The 14,127-nt window shown below is 48.6% G+C and overlaps 1 protein-coding gene across 1 annotated transcript in view; it reads right to left on the reverse strand.

The window, feature by feature from the left end:
* Positions 1–10,065: 10,065 nt before the first annotated feature.
* Positions 10,066–14,127, reverse strand: part of olfml2bb (olfactomedin-like 2Bb) — a 59,751-nt gene continuing 55,689 nt past the window's right edge. The window contains exons 8-9 of the mRNA XM_034215428.1: positions 12,492–12,688; positions 10,066–11,492 (exon numbers count right to left, since the gene is read on the reverse strand). Of these exons, the coding sequence (XP_034071319.1) occupies positions 11,103–11,492; positions 12,492–12,688 (587 nt within the window). The 3' untranslated portion in view covers positions 10,066–11,102. The remainder of the gene's footprint in view (positions 11,493–12,491; positions 12,689–14,127) is intronic.

Below are 14,127 nucleotides of genomic sequence, written 5' to 3' on the forward strand. Positions count from 1 at the left end.
TAGAGCTTTTTCCATACATCACTAATGGAGTTATTAGTGCAGGTATACCAAATGGCTAACATAGCAGTAGCTGAATCTATCGCTAAACCAGACACAAATTAGCCGCGTTCACACCGGAGTACTTTTCCCCGTTTTTAGTGCCTGCTAGAGAGGGGTACTATCCTGGGGGGAAAAAGTGCCCCAGTTCTGATTGGCTGGTCTCTTCAGTGGACCACTGCTGCTTGTTAAGTTTCTCCATCGTTGTGTACAAACTGGATAAAACGCGGGCTTTTTGTTGTTGTTCAGGAGTTGATCCCGCCCCTGCCCCCGCCTCGACGTAAGCGTGACGTGCTTTTGCTCTAGCCGGACACATTTTTGGTGCTTGAAACGAACCGGATTCCGGAGCTAAGAGGCTGCTCCGCTGCGGTGTGAACAGGAAAACCCGGTGCTTTTCAAGCTCCAGCTCCGAACCGGCCCTGAAACACCGTTGGTGTGAATGAGGTATCTGTGCCAGCACTAAGTACTGCAAAGTATGCTGTGTGTTCGCGGCTTATGCAGTGCATGAGTATGTTTGTGTGTGTGTGTGTGTGTGTGTGTGTGTGTGTGTGTGTGTGTGTGTGTGTGTGTGTGTGTGTGTGTGTGTGTGTGTGTGTGTTCTGTACAAATGACTCAAACCACTTGGTCTTAATGTCTGTAAGGGGACCACACACACACACACACACACACACACACACACACACACACACACACACACACACACACACACACAGACACACACACACTGTACACATTCAACTTGCCGAGACCTTTCAGTATTCAGTTGATGTGAATAGGCGCCTTTCTTGTTATCCTGCTAGGTGGTCACACACACACACACATATACACACTTATACACACACAGACTCCACCACATAAACATACAGGTTATATAACTTTTGATGTCCTCTCTGAAGGGTCCAATCAGCTCTATGGAAACATTTATGCATTTCTAGTCCACAGCCTCACACACCAACATTCATCTGAATCACTTTAACACTTTCTCTTATTATTTTTGAAATGAGAAAAAAGGTAGACTCAAACTCTTTCCGCAGGTCTGCATGACGATGAACTCTTCCCGATAAAACATTGGAGGTGTGTGGTCGATTGTATATTAGCGTAGGTAAAGGCCCATTTATACTTCATAAAGGTAGCTGTTGTGCCGTGTGCTCATACTCTCAGTGATGCCACCAAAAAAAAAGCTGCAAGAGTAAGAAAATCTTCAGCTGGTATGAAATGAAGGTAATGTAAAATAAACTCAAACAAAGTAAACGGGATTTTCTAGAGCCTCAGCACTTTGTCACAGAGAAATCGAAAAACATCAAAGAGAATTATGTAAGCCAATCAGAAGCTGAACGCACGCAATATCATCCTCCAAGGTGTCATAGTCCTAACTGGCTTTATTTTAATAACTCTAAATGTAAAATAATCAACATTTTATGATACAATGGTTTTTGTATGTGTTAGATAAATAATCTATCGATTGTTAAAACAAGATGTGATCATGGTTTGAGTTTGTCATATATTCTTAATATATTTGGGATTGTTGTGAATCCTCTCTTTTCTAAAGTCTAATGGATGCAGTGGGTTTATGCTGGCGCTGCAAAAACACAGTGCAGATTGAATTTTACCATAAATGCAGAGGAAAATATGTCTGTATGTGTGGATTTCTATCAGAGTTGGTGCTAAATGTGGTCGATTGAATATATGAATAATACTTTTGCAATTCATATTTCCCTTAGAGTTTTGTTGAGTTCTCTGCAGAGTCCATTAGTGAACGTGTCAGAAGCTGCAGGCCGGGAGCAGAGCACCATAAATTGGCCATGAAGCAGACCTAATATCTCCCTATGGGCCGGCATGCTTTGAAAATGTGTTATTTCCATATGTTCATTAATTTAGTGCATTGTTTGGAGTGTATGTGTGAACTGAAGAGAAATGTGCTGTGCTGAACAAAGCAGGCCACAATGAAAAGTGTTTCTGTTTAAAGTATTATCAGAGTGTGTGGGATCCAATAGGATGTGAGTGTGCTGTGTGTCCCCAACACCCAGACGTTCACCAGCATCTGGCTGCGGCTCATTTTCCACCCACCACTGGGATCCTTCTAGGGGCTGCTTCCAGGGAAACTAAATCACTCAGAAATAATCTCCACAGCACCGGACCGGCTGAGGAGAGAGGGAGGCCGAAGGAGTCTACCTCCAGCAAAAACTGGACCTGTCTCATTTCTAATCCGAATACGTCTTTACACTTGATATGGGACATTATAACTAGTAGTAACTTATTGTAAGTCGCTTTGGATAAAAGCGTCAGCTAAATGCAATGTAATGTAATGTAATGTAATGTAACAATGCAGTGATATATAGGGTCTTGTTTTTACTAGACAATGCATCCACTGAAAAAACTGAAACTGAATTAAATGTATTAATACATAATGCACATGTAATACATTAGCATTATGAAAATTATTTGAAAGCAATAATATTAAAAGGTCCCCTTGTTAAGGTTGAGCAGCGCAGGGAGGACCCAAGTGCAGACAGACGATTGTTTAACAGCAAAAAACCTTTATTCAAGGCAACAGGATCAACAAAAAACCAGACACAAAATCTATCTCCCTCTAAACACAAAAAGGAACCCACAAAACCCTAACAGAAAACAAGAACTTGAATACACACATGGCCAATCAAGACGACAAGACACAGCTGGGGAGAGGAGGGAAACCACAGGGCGGGCGGCACGGGAGAGGTCGAGAAGGGGGACTCGGGCAGACGGCCCGTGGGCAAAGCAGCGGCCGAGAAGGGGGACTCGGGCAGACGGCCCAGAGGCAAAGCAGAGGCCAAGAAGGGGGACTCGGTCGGATGGCCCGGGGGCAAGGTAGAGGCCAAGAAGGGGGACTCGGGCGGACGGCCCGAGGGAACATCAACAGAGCAGGGAAGTCCGCGGCGGGGAAACTCAGGGGGCCGAAGACAGGGCTGAAAGCCTTGTCGGGGTAAATTAGGGGGCCGGACTCGAGGGAGAAGGCAGCGGCTGGGAAAGTCAGGGGGCCCGGCTCGAGGGCGAAGGCAGCGGCTGGGAAAGTCAGGGGGCCGGGCTCGAGGGTGAAGGCAGCGGCTGGGGAACTCAGGGGGCCGGGCTTGAGGGTGAAGGCCGCGGATGAGGGCGAAGGCCGCGGACCTCAGGGGGCCGGGCTCGAGGGCGAAGGCCGCGGACCTCAGGGGGCCGGGCTGGAGGGCGAAGGCTGCTGCTGGGGAACTCAGGGGGCCGGGCTCGAGGGCGAAGGCCGCGGCTGGGGAACTCAGGGGGCCGGGCTCGAGGGCGAAGGCCGCGGCTGGGGAACTCAGGGGGCCGGGCTCGAGGGCGAAGGCCGCGGCTGGGGAACTCAGGGGGCTGGGCTCGATGGCGAGCAAGAAGGCGGCAACGGGACAGCTCCAGAGGACGGGCAGGAAGGCAGTGCCGGGACAGCTCCGGAGGACGGGCAGGGAGACGGCGTAGGCCGCGATGGGGCCCCTCCGGGGTCAGTTGGATCGCCGGAATCGGGAGCACAGGGAGCTGGAGATGGCAGAACCCCCTGTGGTACAGGAACCGGTGTCGGCCGGACAGGAAACGGAGCCGTCGGGACAGGTGCAGACGGAACCCCCGACAGGACAGGCACAGACGGGAACCTGGACAGAACATGGGCTGGTGTCAGTGGAACCCCGGACGGAGCAAGGGCTGGTGTCGACTGGACCTCAGACGTCAACGGGACCCCTAACAGAACTGGACAAAGTGTAGGCAGGAACACCTGTGGGTCAGGATCTGGTGGCAGCTGGATCTCTGACTGAACAGGATTCAGAGCTGGCTGGACCCCCGGTGGGACAGGTGTCGGCGGGACCCCCAACAGGACAGGCGACGGAGTTGGCAGGACTCCCGGCGAGACCCCCAACGGAACAGAACATGGGACTGGCAGGACCCCAGGCAGAAAAGTAGTCGGTGGGACCCCCAACGGGACAGGACACGGAGTTGGCTGGACCCTCAGCGGAACCCCCAACAAAACAGGACAAGGTGTTGGCAGGACCCCCGGCGAGACAGGTGATGGCGGGTCCCCCAACGGAACAGGACACAGAGTTGGCAGGACCCTCAGCGGAACCCCCAACGAAACAGGACATGGAGTCGGCAGGGCCCCCGACGGAACAGGACATGGGGTTGGCAGGACCCCCAGCAGAACAGTAGTTGGCGGGACCCCCAACAGGACAGGACACGGAGTTGGCTGGACCCTCAGCGGAACCCCCAACGAAACATGACAAGGAGTTGGCAGGACCCCCGGCGAGACAGGTGACGGCGGGTCCCCCAACGGAACAGGACACAGAGTTGGCAGGACCCCCAGCGGAACCCCCAACGGATCAGGATATGGGGTTGGCAGGACCCCCGGTAGAACAGTAGTCGGCGGGACCCCCAACGAGACAGGACATGGGGTTGGCTGGGCCCCCGGCAGGATAGTAGTCGGCGGGACCCCCAAAGGGACAAGACAAAGGGTTGGCAGGACCCCCGGCAGAACAGGTGTCGGCTGGACCCCCAACGGCACAGGACATGGAGTTGGCAAGACCCCCAGCAGAACCCCCAACGGAACAAAGCATGGAGTTTGGACAAGAGTTGGGACTTGAGAAGGGACTAGAGAAGGGAAATGAGAAGGGATTTGAGAAGGGACTTGAGAGGGGACTTGAGAAGGGACTAGAGAAGGGACTAGGGAGGGGATTAGAGAAGGGACTTGAGTAAGTACTTGAGAAGGGACTAGAGAAGGGACTTGAGAAGGGACTAGAGGAGGGACTTGAGGAGGGACTTGAGTAGGGACTAGAGAAGGGACTTGGGAAGGGACTAGAGAATAGACTTGAGAAGGGACTAGAGGAGGGACTAGAGGAGGGACTAGAGTAGGGACTTGAGAAGGGACTTGAGTAGGGACTAGAGGAGGGACCATGGCTGCTGGGGCCGGTACTGGAGCCAGAACCATGGCTTCTGGGTCTGGGACCATGGCTGCTGGGGCACGGGCTGGAATCCTGGACTTGCGTTTCCTTCCATGCTGCCTTGAAGCCTTGTGGAGGCTCAGAGGTTCCTCCAAAAGCCAGACGAGACCCAGCGAAAGGGTCCTTGAAAGGAGCCTTGTTGGGAACTGTGGCCGGCAGGGGGCTAGCATGCCAGGGGCTAGCAGGCCGGGAAACAGGTTTGACCTCAAAGCTACCGAAAAAGTCCTCCACCCACTCGGGTAGCAACTCCCTTAACCAGGGCCTTGAGGTTACTTCTTGGCATGCCGTAGAGATAATTGACTGCCTCTCTTCTCTACTGGAGGCATATCGACAGTCATTTTTTAAGCACATTAAATTGTACGCCACCTCGTACAGGCTGTCTACTGGGTCCATTCTTGGTGGGTTCCTTCTGTTAAGGTTGAGCAGCGCAGGGAGGACCCAAGTGCAGACAGGCGATTGTTTAACAGCAAAAAACTTTATTCAAGGCAACAGGATCAACAAAAAACCAGACAGGAACTCTATCTCCCTCTAAGCACAAAAAGGAACCCACAAAACCCCAACAGAAAACAAGAACTTAAATACACACATGGCCAATCAAGACGACAAGACACAGCTGGGGAGGGGAGGGAAAACACAAAGACACAGGTGAACAGAATCAGGTAATCACACAGGAGGGAAAAAACAGACAGGAAACAAATACATACATGACAGACAGGGGGTGAACATCCTTGAATGAAAAACAGGAAGCCGACAGTCCTAGACAATTCCAAAATAAAACATAAAAATAAACAGATCCTAACACCCCTATTATACTGTTTTTCATCAATATATTATAGGTCTCAGATACAAAACATGTCTCTGAAGTGTTTGGCTGAAACACCAAACAGATCATTGTAGCATCCCATAATCCCCTCTGTTTCAGCCCTTTTTCAAAAGTGCTGATTCTCTGTCTGTTACTTTAGATGAAAACAAGGAGCCACTCCCCACGTTACATGTTACATGCTTTTATCCAAAGCGACTTACATACTCAATACTGTGGACAATCCCCACAGGAGCCATTTGGGTTGAAGTGTCTTGCCCAGGACACAACGACATGCTGACTGCAGTGGGGTTTGAACCTGTGCTCCCCTGATCCGAACACTAATGCACTAGTCCACTGCGCCACACGCCTACGTTAAAATGAACACATTAGCCGCTTTCACACCAAGTACTTTGCCGTACTTACTTCCCAGCACTTAGTTCCTCCATGGAACTAAAAGCCGATCGCGTTCACACCGGAATAAGTTCCCTGAGGGAAGATTATGCAAATGAAGCCGACTTCACGGCGTATACTGCCACCCGAAGTCCCCGGCCGGAAGTCCCCGGAGTTGGGGACTGGCATCAGTAGAAGCTGCTGGGTTGGTGCGCGGGGCGGCTAATGCTAATAATGCTAATGCCAGCAAATACAATGGCGGCTTCACAAAACTTTTCAGAGTTTTACGGGGTGTGGTTTGCAATTCGCCCAGCCAATCAGAAATTGGAACTTTTTTCTCCCCAGGAAAGTACCACCTCTCTAGCAGGGACTAAAAAGGGGGTAAAAGTTTTCATGAACTAAGTTCTCTTTTTGGTGTGAACGCAAAATCCCAGGAACTATCGGAACTAAACGGGAAATGTACTCCGGTGTGACTCCGGGGTTACCTTGGTTGGTGGTTGGCTAATGGTTACACAAGCCAAAAAAATCGTTATGACATCATAAAGTGGCCAAAATCTGATCAGCTCAATTTCAGACAGGTTTTTATATAAATGGATCAAGACAAAAAGTGAGAGAATCTTTTTTCCTGAAACTTTCAGAACCTCTTAACGCAGAGGGGACACATGTTTATGTATAAAGGACAGGATTTTGCATAATAGGTGACCTTTAAGTTGAACTTAAAAGTCAATGCTTCAGTTTTTTCAGCGTCTTAAGTATCTTTTTAAGTCAAAGACTATTGAAAACATCTTATTTTGAGTTGTGATGTTGTGAAACAGAAAACTTTTGAGCATTTCTGGCTTATTTTGTAACACAACTTTTCCTGATTCTGGTAAAATAGAGTTCCAAATAAGTTTTACCAGTTATACAATGACTCATTTATCTAAACATCTCGTATTATTTCATGAAATCTTACCAAGCACATTTTCACTTGTTCTATTGGCAGATTTATTTGACTTAAAAGCGTGTTACGGTGTGTGTAGGAAGCAGGACCCAAATGCAGATTAAAGTGACAAAAATAACTCCTTTATTTCAAGGCTAAACTATTAACAAAGACTGAACAGAACACTCACCACAGACCAAGTCATTACACAAGACGAACCGACAAAGACAGACAGAAAAAACAGAACTTAAATACACACAAGACTAATCATACAAACAAGACACAGGTGAGGAGGGAGGAGAAAACACAGGGACACCAGGTGAACACAATCGGGTAAATTAGACACACCAGGGAAACTGATAGGGAACCACAGACAGAGTCAGGGGGCCGGGATCGCGGGCGAAGACCACGGCTCACAGAGGGCCGGGATCGAGGGCGAAGACCGCGGCTCTCAGGGGGCCGGGCTCGAGGGCGAAGACCGCGGCTCTCAGGGGGCCGGGCTCGAGGGTGAAGACCAGAGAGCTCCGGAGGCCGAGCAGGCAGGCGCTGACGGGCCAGCGCCGGAGGCCGGGCAGGACCCGGTGTCGGCCGGACAGGAACCGGAGCTGGTGGGACAGGCCTCGGCAGGATCCCGCACGGAAGAGGACCAGGACACGGGATTGGCAGGACCCCCGGTGAGACAGAGGATGGCGGGGCCTCCAACGGAACAGGACAAGGGGTTGGTAGGACCCCCGGCAGGAGAGTAGTCGGCGGGGCCTCCAACAGCACAGGACAAAGGGTTGGCAGGACCCCCGGCAGGAGAGTAGACGGCGGGACCTCCAACGGGACAGGACAAAGGGTTGGCAGGACCCCCGGCAGGAGAGTAGTCGGCGGGGCCTCCAACGGCACAGGACAAAGGGTTGGCAGGACCCCCGGCAGGAGAGTAGACGGCGGGACCTCCAACGAGACAGGACAAAGGGTTGGCAGGACCCCCGGCAGGAGAGTAGACGGCGGGACCTCCAACGGGACAGGACAAAGGGTTGGCAGGACCCCCGGCAGGAGAGTAGTCGGCGGGGGCCTGCAACGGCACAGGACAAAGGGTTGGCATTACCCCCGGCAGGAGAGTAGTCGGCGGGACCTCCAACGAGACAGGACAAGAAGCTGGCAGGACCCACGGCAGGAGAGTAGACGGCGGGACCTCCAACGGGACAGACATACGATTGGTAGGACCCCCGGCAGAGGAGTAGTCGACGGGGCCTCCAACGGGACAGGACAAAGGGTTGGCAGGACACGGGGAGCTGGCGTCGTCTGGGGAGCCAGCAGGAGACGAGGTGCTGGAGTCGGCCGGTACGCCGACAAGACTCGGGGAGCTGGCGTCGGCTGGGGAGCCAGCAGGAGACGAGGTGCTGGAGTCGGGACAATGACTGCTGGAGCCGGTACTTGAGCCGGAACCATGGCTGGAACTGGGGTCGGAACCATGGTTGCTGGGCCCGGTACTTGAGCCAGAATCATGGCTGGAACTGGGGCCGGAACCATGGGCCAGCTCTGGTGCAGGGACCACGGTTGTAAGATCCAGTTCTGGAGCCGGAAACATGGCTGTAAGGTCCGGAGCTGAAGCCTGGATCATGGCTGTGTGGGCCGGTTTTGGAGCCGGAAACATGGCTGCTGGGGCCGGCACTGGAGCTGGAACCATGGCTGCTGGGCAAAGAACCGGAACACGGATCCATGGCTGTGTGGGGTGGTACTGGAGCACAGTACCATGGCTATGTGGGATGGTACTGGAGCACGGAACCATAGCTGCTGGGTCCGGCACTGGAGCCGGAACCATGGCTGTTGGGGCCTGTACTGGAGCCGGAACCATGGCTGCTGGGGCTCGGGCTGCTAGCCTGGCCTTGCGACGACTCCTCTTAGCAGCCTCCTGAATACTCCGTGGACCTCCATAAGCCTGACGAGTTCCGGAATACGACTCCTGGACAGGAGCAGGAACTGGGGCAGAAGCACGGGTTGACTTCAGGCGGAACCCACCAAGGCGTATGGTGCCAGGTTGGGAATTGGGAGACAAGGAGCTAGCATGCCTGGAATCACATGCTTGAAGGAAGTCCAAAATCCAGTCAGGTAAAAACTCAACAAAACATGGTTTCTCTGCTGCCAACCGGAGCGCCTCTACCAGATCGGCCCTCTTCTGCCGAACACTGGACGCTCCCTTCCACCAATCGAAGCAGCAAGCCAGATAGAAGGTTAAATGCTGTAATTCAACCTCCCATGGATCATCTGCTGGGTCCATTTTGTGGTCGGTTCGTTCTGTCACGGTGTGTGAAGCAGGTAGGACCCAAATGCAGAATAAAGTGACAATTCCTTTATTTCAAGGCTAGGTGATAACAACGACAAAACAGAACACTCACCGACGAACAAGTCATGACAAAAGACGAACCGACAAAGACAGACAGAAAAACCAGAACTTAAATACACACAAGACTAATCACAGAAACAAGACACAGGTGAGGAGGGAGGAGAAAACACAGGGACACCAGGTGAACACAATCGGGTAAATTAGACACACCAGGGAAACTAACGACCGGGAACCACAGACAGATTTAAACAAGACACAACGCAGACAGAAACAGGCAAGACAGGAAGTGAAGACCTTTCAACATAAAACATGAAACAAGACAAGACAAGACACCATAAAGACAGATCGTGACATTTATACTGTGTTCACATCGGTGTTATTTCATTTATATGTTAAGTATAGTATATGTTGTTCTCAAAGTTTGCCATTTGATTTAATTGAAGCTGTTGTTTGTATATTGATCTTGTGTTTTATATAAAATGGTGATTTATAACATTGTTTAGGGAGAGGCAATAAATAAGTGAAATGGGTTTTCGACTCTTCCTGCACTGTTTATAATTTATTATCTGTTATGTTTGTGCATTTTTAAATTGTGCAAAACCATTAAACCAAACCTTCATCTTTTTCAAATATTTTATTATAAATTAAAAAAAGGCAAACTTGTGGGGAAGCAGTTGAAATCAACTTTGTCTGGAGACTTTTTGAACAAGCAGAGCCTTAATTAGAGAACATTACTGCACAGGAGTGAACATGCAACACGCTAAGCACACATATAATACACACTCAAAATGTAGTTATTACTCTGATTTTTTATGAAACATGTTCAAGTAGAATCATTATTCAAATCGATATTTGCTTTATTTAAAGCAAATATTCCTAGCAGTCGGCCAACATAAAAACATATTAGCAGGTCTCCCTTGAAAAAGAGATCAATGATCTCAATGGGATGCACCTGGGTAAATAAAGGTTTGAAATGAAATGATAAGACATAAGAGTTGAAAAAATCTATAATGGTTTACAGACTTCATCAATCCCACTTAACATGACACTAATAACTCCTATTGCAAAGCACTGAACTCATAGAGGGTCGTAACAGCAACAAAAGCCAGGACGCTCTGATGACCATTGTGTTTTTAAACGTTAATTCAAAGTGTGTACACATGGGGGAAATCCTCCAAACTCATAATAATTCATGAACAATAAACTGTTCACAATTTCAGGATGCACATGTTACAGAATGGGACAAAGACAGAGAGTGCTGTGCATACTCCACAGAGATGTCCCCATCACAGTCTGAATATGCAGAGGGACAGGTATACATATTTTCAAACTGAAAACTTTCCACTTGGATAAAAATAAAAATATATGAACACAGATTTCACACAATGGATACATTCATTCATGTGTCCCTGGAGTTTTCTCTATTTCCAAATGTAAGAACATTTCCACATCATTTCTGAGTTAAATGCTACTCTCGCTACTTGTTATTGACTCAGGTGTGTGTGTGACAAAGCAGACGCTGAGGACATTATAAAAAACACATTCAGTCAGACTGATCTACAGTCCTTCAGAAACAAAACGCTGATAAATAGTATTATCTTATTTCTACTGTCCTTTCTTTACTGGATTTGCAGGGGTGCTTGTCCTTTCATAGCGCTAATAAGCAAAGACGAGGTCATAGGTCATCTGGTGAGCGTTGTCCCATGCGTACAGTTTCTTGTCCAGGGGGCAGTAGGCCACCTGAGAGGTGTGTGTGTGCATGTTGGTGAATGCCAGGCTCGGCACGGTGTGTGTGAGCGTGTGTGTGTCAAAGGCGTAGGTCACGTTAGCGTAGCGATGTTCCATACTGTTCACTGCGTAAAGCACGCCGCAGACCAGGAAGCTGTTTCCGTAGCGACCGCGCCGCAGACCTGTGCGGAAGCTCTGTATGGGCTGCAGGTCTCGGTGGCGCAGGTGGAGGAGCAGGATGACCTCCTGGTGGAAGCCCTCCGTGTCGAGAGCCGGGTACAGCAACCACAGGCCGGACTCATCCACAGCAAACTGCACCTGGAGACACACATGCTGTCACTGGGGGGGACCCTCACTCAACCCTTACATGTCTCTGTATCCTGGGGGATACATTCATTTGACAGGCTGTGGCAATGTGTAAAGAGGGTGTAATAACACTGTAAATACGGTGGTATATTTGGAAAATATTGCTGTTACATTGATCTAATATGGGTCTAATAACAGTGTAAAATTGCTTCTACATGGGTAAAATATAGGTGTAATAACAGTGAGAGTAACATGGGGTTAACATGGGTGTAATAGGGGTGTATTATTGTGTAATTGGGGTGTATTTTAGGGTAAAGTTAATCCGAAAGTTTTTATAATCCAATTAACCAGTGTCAGGGTTTTTTCTAGAAAAATATAGTATGAGGGCAATCCTGTGGCGCTGATCTTGTTTATAAGATATATCAATTCTGGCAAGAACATGACACCCGTAAACAAGATGGCGTAAACAACAACGTGACGTCAACAATAAAGCTGTCTCTGCCGTCTAACGCTCTGTTTGACACAGTTTTTATATTTTTGGAGTAATTATACCGAAATATTTTTTTAACTGGCCATACTGTATGAACTTGACTCAAAGACTGTATTCATCTTCTCTTCTCACTTTCTGAAACTAAATAAATAAATGCTTTCTGCATAATCTTTACTTTTCCTTTGAAAATATTTTATGTGGGTCCAGTCAGTAAAATGTCTTTATATTTGAGTCTGTAAATGAACAGTGAACTAACTCCAGCAGTAGTGTATACCCCACTATGTGCCCTTTTGACCTCTAGTGATTTGTAGTGTTTTTGTTCCCCGCGCTGACCTTCTATGACCCTCTGAAGTGTCCCTAGTGTATATCCCACTGGTACGGTCACACGCACGCACGCACGCACGCGCACACACACACACACACACACACACACACACACACACACACACACACACACACACACACACACCACACACACACACACACACACACACACACACACAGCAGAGCATGTGTCTTACATCAGTGTTTGTCCTGACAGCATGCTCCTCCAGCAGAGCATCATGTAGTGTTGTCCAGGCAGCTACATATCTGTGTCTCAGGTCGTATCTGATGATGTCCCTGCTGAAGGCCCGGTTGTAGTAGAAAGCTCCATTGAGCACCACGTGGCCTGTTCCAGTGAAACTGTAGGGCAGCTTGTAAGAATTACTCGCCTGACCTGAGCAGGAGGAATGACAGGAAACACATGCAGCTGTTCAGTCTCAATCCACTACAAGCCCTTTAACCTGTTAAGCCCTGAGCCTGTTTTTCAGGTCTCAGGCTCGAAAATGACATGCCCAGAACAAATGACTATATCTTCACTTCTAAAAGGGGTAAATTAATAATCTTTTTTATCAAAGCAAGGTTACATCTGTGAGTTGGATGTAGACAAGTCTGCCTGTGCTGCAGCACCTCTTTTCACCCTCTGTCTGAAACCAGAGCCCAGTCTGCTCTGATTGGTTAGCTGGCCGGCTCTGTTGTGATTGGTCAATCACTTAGAGATGTCCTCATGGAGCGCTAGCCAATAGAAGCACTAGATGTCAGTATGTTATGGAAGTAAACAAAGGAGTCCGATGTAGGCGTTTCAGGCAGGGGGGGAGAGAAACTCCCTCTGGAGGGAACAGGGATTCTAGCCTCTGCAGACCGTTTACATGCACAAAAACCTATATAACATAGGAAAAGGAAACCCCCAAAAAGCTAAATAGGGCCTCTTTAAGAGACAAATCCTTATACTGTATAAATGCTTGAAATAAGAACAAGACACATATTCTCCCAAATAGTGTGCTACAACTCAAAATATGTCCCTGTAAAGACACCTTTTACTGATGGCATTACATTCTAGGCCACATTTATCTGTAAAAAAGGGCAAGATCTTGTGTTTTAAATCTCCAAATTGTGATTATTTTAATCTGGCCGAAATGCCTTTTCCTTTTGTTTTGTTTTTCAGTTATACTTGGTTTTTATTCAGGTGTAGATGTACTGCAGCTAGATCATTTCCCTCTTTGATAGGACATTTCCAGTTGTCAGTGGAGTCTGATACAGGAGCGAAATATGATGACATAATTAAATCACCTTTATGATGCACATATTTATGAAGCTTTACCTATGAAGGATTTTTAAAGGATTGCTTCAGGGATGATGTGTTTTTGCAGGCCAACCCAAAAGTCAGCATCTCCCTGTTTCCCTTTGACAGAAAGCCAATGGAAACCATCTATTTAATTATGGAATATTCCACCAAAGCGGTTCAAAGGCCAGAACCGAGCCAGTGCCCGATTGCAAACCAGTTTATTTCTGTTTGCACAATAACGTTGCCGGCTCTCGGCCCAGAACACTGGTTCACATTTGGAACCAAAAAAATGCTTTGCGAGAACCAAGAACTGAATATTTAACAGGGTTATGCTGGAGCCGGGGGCGAGATTAACCTCAACAATAACAGTTCATGGCAAATACGGCAAGAAGAACAAGCAGTTGTTACAAGCAGTAGCAGTCAGATGCAAAGTTTCATGCTGCCTGACTCAGAAGTGACTAGACTAGAATGCGACCACACACTTATACTGTACGTATAAACACACAGAAATCATGTCACGCAACACTAACCAGGCATGCGGCTGATACTGT

The sequence above is a fragment of the Gymnodraco acuticeps genome, unplaced genomic scaffold (assembly GCF_902827175.1).
Source record: "Gymnodraco acuticeps unplaced genomic scaffold, fGymAcu1.1, whole genome shotgun sequence".
Taxonomy (NCBI): Eukaryota; Metazoa; Chordata; class Actinopteri; order Perciformes; family Bathydraconidae; genus Gymnodraco; species Gymnodraco acuticeps.